At 32.8% G+C, this 6,110-nt stretch overlaps 1 protein-coding gene across 5 annotated transcripts in view; it reads right to left on the reverse strand.

Annotated features, from left to right (window-relative positions):
- Nucleotides 1-1,800: 1,800 nt before the first annotated feature.
- LOC106871661 (mitogen-activated protein kinase kinase kinase kinase 4-like) overlaps nt 1,801-6,110 on the reverse strand; it is a 277,960-nt gene continuing 273,650 nt past the window's right edge. For all 5 annotated transcript variants that reach the window (XM_052970406.1, XM_052970404.1, XM_052970405.1 and 2 more), the window contains 2 exons: nt 5,674-5,732; nt 1,801-1,922 (listed from right to left, as the gene is read on the reverse strand). In XM_052970406.1, coding sequence (XP_052826366.1) covers nt 1,816-1,922; nt 5,674-5,732 — 166 coding nt within the window. In that variant the 3' untranslated portion in view covers nt 1,801-1,815. The remainder of the gene's footprint in view (nt 1,923-5,673; nt 5,733-6,110) is intronic.

The raw sequence follows: 6,110 nt of genomic DNA on the forward strand, positions 1-6,110 counted from the left end.
GAGACTGATAGATAAGTACTAGGCTGACAAAGAAAAAGTCCTGGGGCTGATTTATTCGACTAAAGGCAGTGCTACAACATGGCCACAGTCAAATGACTGAAACAAGTAAAAGAATAAATGAATATAGCTTAGAACTAGTTAAAGTACTTTTGCCATAACTCTAGATGCATTGTCATTATTATCATTTTACTCCTTAGAGACACCAGCAGCTGTTAGGTTAAAGTGAAGATGCCTCAGGCTGACCAATGCCTTGTGAGGAAATTTGGTAGGTGGAAACTGAGTGGAAGCTTCTCATATATATTCATTTATTCATTTCAGTCATTTGATTGCGGCAATGCTGGAGCACCGCCTATAGTTGAACAAATCAACCACCAGGACTTATTCTTCACACAAGTCATCTATGAGGAAATTCTTCTTCCAGGACTACTTCTACAGTGGAAGGCCATCTTACATCCAAATACAAATAGACATGTTAAATATGATTACACACAAATATAATTTATATGCTTTTGCTTTTGTATGTGAAGCTTCATTTCATGCTTTATTAAAATAAGGGTGGCAGATGGGTATTTAACCCAGTAGCATTTAAATCAGTCATATCCAGTCCAACTATTCTACCTGTTTTATATTCAAAAATGGCCAAATCTGGCCTCTTACACCTACCCTACAAAGTCATTCTAAACATAGACAAATACTTGGTCAAAATCGTGGAGCTACATGATAATGCATAATTCAAAACAAATTGGATAAATAAGCATTACATTTGACAGGGTACTCTGAATGCAAAAGGATTAAGACGGGGTTCTGTGAATTTTGGTTGAAGGGTCAGCAATATTGTGGAGTCTGCTCTATCATTCTTGGTGATCTTTGAAATAATCAATTCCAGACACAAGAAAGCAGTGCATTCAGATGTACTTTCAATTTCTTGGATAAAATTTTGGTCTAATTTCTTAGCTGTTTCAGAAAGCAGTTCTATAGGATATAATTTTTTTGAATTCTAATCTGTTATAATGTGTTCAAATTTGTAATATAGATATATATAAATACATACATATATATATACACATACACACGCACACACGCGATGCTAGCATGTGTAATGGAAATAAAATTATCTCAATCTACACAAGAAAATAAACTCGGAATAAAATAATGAATTATTATTACAATTATTATTATTATCAATTATTAATATTATTATTATTATTGCTATTCAGGGAGAAGTCAGTAGATTGAACTTATTGGAAAGCATCCAAATGAAATTAAATGACAAAAGATAGAGATTTTCATATTCTATAAGGACAAAAAATATATGCTCTAAACCATGTGGTTGTTGCTGTCTACCAATGAATCAACTTTGATTCAGTGGTTCCAATAATGGCCATCTCATCTTTTTCCCCCTACCGCCTACCTTTCCCACATAATGTACCCTAGATTATATTATTCAAATGCCCTCTTTTTAGTAATTTCTAAAACAGGACAGTGTGGTTTGCGAGAGATTTGGTTGCTAGTGGTTTAGTTATGAGGCGAAGATTATTCAATGTACAAAAGAGACTATTAATGAGAGACGGAATAGGAGAGGGGCGAGAGAGTAGAGTAGAAATTGATGGGTAATTTGAACAACAAATAATAGGACAACATAAATAAGTTAGTACTAAAATGAAATCCAAGACAAAAAAAAAAAACATTCCACATTTAATATTAATTTTTAAAAAAAAAAGGAAAATTACTAGTGAGAAGTGGGTGGTTAACCTGGAGAAGGTTGGTGCAAAAGTTGACTAGCAATAGGAACGATGCATTTTACTAACAGAGATTCTACAGGGAGGAAGTTAAGTAAAATTGAAACTCCCACAAACCTGTACTTTCCGCATGACTCTTTTGCATTTGAAAAGAGGAGGGCCGAGAATTTCTGGCAGGTGTGGCTAAAAAACATATAAATCTACATAAAGCAACAGAAAATGCTGACTCTAAAACTAAGGTTTATCTCATTAGGAAAATAATTAGGAAGAGAGGAAAGTGGAGAAAGGAAATAGTACTGCACGCACATGGACAGGAGGAAGAGAGAGTAAGAAGAGGGAGAGGAAATAATCAACAGCTTAAACAGTTATTGGTTATTAGGAAAAACCTATGTACATACACACAAGTGCGCGTGTATGCATGTGCGTGTATGCACGTGCGTGCAGGTGTGCAATGTATGTAAGAGTATCATTTGCATACATAGGTAACAATGCTCTATCTACTGGTAATTTTTTTTTCTAAATACTTAACTAATTAATGAAATAAGATATTCAGGATATCTCGAGATTGAAATTTTCCATTGTTGAGGCGCTGGTTGCCATTGTTGTCGTATTTCATTTATTTAGTGATTTATTCAATTATTTTTGTTATAATTTGAGATGAATGGAAAGATAATCAACAACAGGCAGCGATTCCTCTGTAATTCAGGGATCATTTTCAACAACAACAAGTATTAATCTAATTTATGGATCATTTTATATAATCATTTTTACCATCGACAGTAATGCAGAGACACTGTTGTTAGGGAATCATTGTAGTATCTTCTTACATTCATCCTCATTTTTCCCTTCAAATTACATTGATTAAAAGTGAACTGAAATCTGAGAAGACAGCTTGGGAAGTAGGGAACCATTTATTATAAAGAAATACTGGAAATGATATAAGAAAGTTCAGAAAATGTATTATTTCATCTTTGCAAAAATGAAACAAAGAACTTTTTTTTTTATTTTTTTTTTTTTTATTCATTTATTTTTCTCCCCAAAATGAAAAATTTTGCTCATGTTCACTTTTGAGATTTAATAATAAACAATAAATAAATATGGATATAAATAAAATTAAGCCAGAATGAAGTTGCAAAGGAATCATAAAAATGGCCAAAAGAAAGTATGAAGAAATTTATTCTTCCCAAAATTATAAATTGAAGCTTTGTTTATTGTTTTTCTTTCCTCTTCTTTTTTGTAAGAAAAAATGATAACAAAATGAAGACAAGCAAATTGAAATAGACAGGAGTGGAAGGGTAGATGGTGTGATATAAATTTGAAAGAATTTCTATGAATTTCTGTGGGTGAGGGGCAGTAGTTGAAGACATATAACATTTTAATGTGGCAAATTTAGAGGATAGAGAAGTTAATTTAATAGCAGTTCTATAACCCTAGTAGTTGAGTGCCTTTGGGATAAGCATCTTAACTAGGTGATGTTTAAGTGAACCTCCTGAAAAAAGACATAAAATGGTGAATAATCTTCAACAGAGCATTGGAAGATATTTGCTTCAGTATATATTTTGGTGGGAAGGAGAGAGGAAATAGCTTATTGAATTAGGAAAGAAATTTGAGTGAATCGATAAAGACGGTGGAAGTCAAAAGGCATTTTTGGTAACTGTAATGGTAGAAGGATGCAAATTAAGGAGAGAAAACATTGCAAATGAGAAAATATGCACAGGTCAGACAACAGATCAAATATTTTTCTATCTGTCTAAGTACACATACATCATATACGCACAGAAATACACACAACAATGGGGGAAGAGAAATCAAGCATGAGAGCTAACACAAACCGAATGCTGAGTAAATGTAGAACAAATATACATTTCATACATACACACACTGATACACACAGCTACATACATTCATACACCTGCAATACACACAAACACACACACACACACACACACACACAAGAACTAGCACAAGCTTAATGCCAAACGTAAGTAGAACAAACATACATTTCATACACACTCAGACATACAGCTACATACATTTATATAACTGCAATACACACATAAACACATGTTCGCACGTGCGCGCACACACACACACACACACACACACACACACACACAGAAACAGGCACCTGTAATGAAGAGATAACATTTCAAGAATGTACTTCAAGCATTCAGACAAACGTGTGTGTACACAGTTTTAAGTTAAATAAAACATGTGAAAAAGAATATGTTAAACAAACACACACACAAAAACATGCATGAACTTACCACATGTATATTATACACACACATACACAATATTACACACACACACATAAATATATATATATATATATATATATATATATATATATATATATATATACATACACACACACACACACACACACAGCAACCAAAAGCTGGAATGATAAAGAAGAAACAGCACTTTCTACATTGTGCAACCACTCTGAAGGAAAAGCAACGCTCAAAACAGTGCATATATCACAAAGAAAAGAAAGTGCATAAATTGCATTAGCAAGTCGTTCAAGTTTGGCCACACAAACGCACAACAAATATCAAACAAGCATACACAAATTAACAGATAATACACACACACACACACATACAGACACACACACACACACTCGCAAAACACTCTTAATATGAAAGAGAAATTAAATCTAATTTTGAAGAGTAAAACAATAATAATAATAATAATAATAATAATAAATAAATGAATAAATAAATAATATAACAACACTAAGAAGTGAAGCGTGCAAATTTGCTTGTAAAAGCAAGTAGCTGAATCAATGTTTTTTGTTTATTCAATGTCTTTATTACGTTATTGTTGTCATTATTATTATTATTATTATTATTATTCAGTCAGTGAGATGGCAAAATTGTCAGCACGTCAGACACAATGCTTAGCTGAATATTTCTTCCAGCTCTTTACACTCTGAGGTTCAAATACCACCGAGGTCAGCTTTGCCTTTCATCCATCCAGTGTCGGTAAATTAGGTACCAGTTAAGCGCTGGGGGTCGATATAATCGACTGCCCCACCACCACCACCACTAAAAATTGCTGGTCTTATATCAAAATTTGAAAATCCACCATTTATCAATTATTATTATCATCATCATCATTATCAACATCAACATCATTATCAACAACAAGGTGGCAAGTTGGCAGAAGCGTTAGCATACTTAGCAGCATTTCTTTAGGTTCTAAGTTCAAACACTGCTGAGGTCAGTTTTGACTTTCATCCTTTTAAGGGGGTCAATAAAATAAGTAGAAGTTTAGCAAAGAAGTCAATTACAATGACTGCCCCTTATCCCTAATACAGCTGACCTTGTGCAAAAATTTGAAATTATGATTGTTATCATTACTATAATAATAATTATTACTATTATTATTATTATTATTAATGTGGTGAGCTGGCAGAACCATTAGCATGCCAGACAAAATGCTTAGTGGCATTTCATCTTGCTTTCCATTCTAAGTTCAAATACTGCCAAGGTCAACTTTGCCATTCATCCGTTTGGTGTTGATGTAATCAAACTTGCTTCTTCCCTCAAAAACTGCTGGCTCTGTACCAAAAATTATTATTATTATTATTATTATTATTATTATTATTAAGGCAGTGAGCTGGCAGGAATCATTAGCATGTTGGATGAAATGCTAAGCGGTATTTCACCCATCATTACGTTCTGAGTTCAAATTCTGCCGAGGTCGACTTAGCTTTTCATCCTTTCAGGGTCGACAAAATAAGCACCAGATGAACACTGGGGTTGCTGTAATCAACTGATCCACACCTTTCCCCCAAGCTGCCCTTGTGGCAAAAATTTGAAATTATTATTACTATTATTATTATTATTATTTCCATCCGTCACAACGATGGTAGCAAAAGGGCACCACTTACTTAGGGAAGGTGAATTTTAAAAACCTGTCTTACCTTCATGTATAACCATTGATGACAAAGTTTCTAAAGTGTCAGGATTATAGTTGCTTGGTCTGAAATGGTTAAAGAGAAAAAGAGAGAGATCGTGAGATTTTTTAAAATTAATAAATAAAATAAAACAGAACATAAAAAACAGAACTTTCAATATATATATTTCAGATACAGGATCGAAAATTGAAGAGAAAAAAAAATTACGAATTTTTCCTTTGTGCTTACACACAAACGGTGAGGACTATAATTATTTATATACAATATTGCCAAATATATATATAGAAAGAAGAAACAAAATAATAACAGAAATATATTTCTTTAAAATGAGAATCGAAACGATATCTATCTATCCATATGAAAGTAAACAACGAGTATCAAGGAATATAGGAATATTAACAAACTTGTTGGACTCAAATAACACACTTTGATTCTTTTTTTTT

The sequence above is a fragment of the Octopus bimaculoides genome, chromosome 9 (assembly GCF_001194135.2).
Source record: "Octopus bimaculoides isolate UCB-OBI-ISO-001 chromosome 9, ASM119413v2, whole genome shotgun sequence".
Taxonomy (NCBI): Eukaryota; Metazoa; Mollusca; class Cephalopoda; order Octopoda; family Octopodidae; genus Octopus; species Octopus bimaculoides.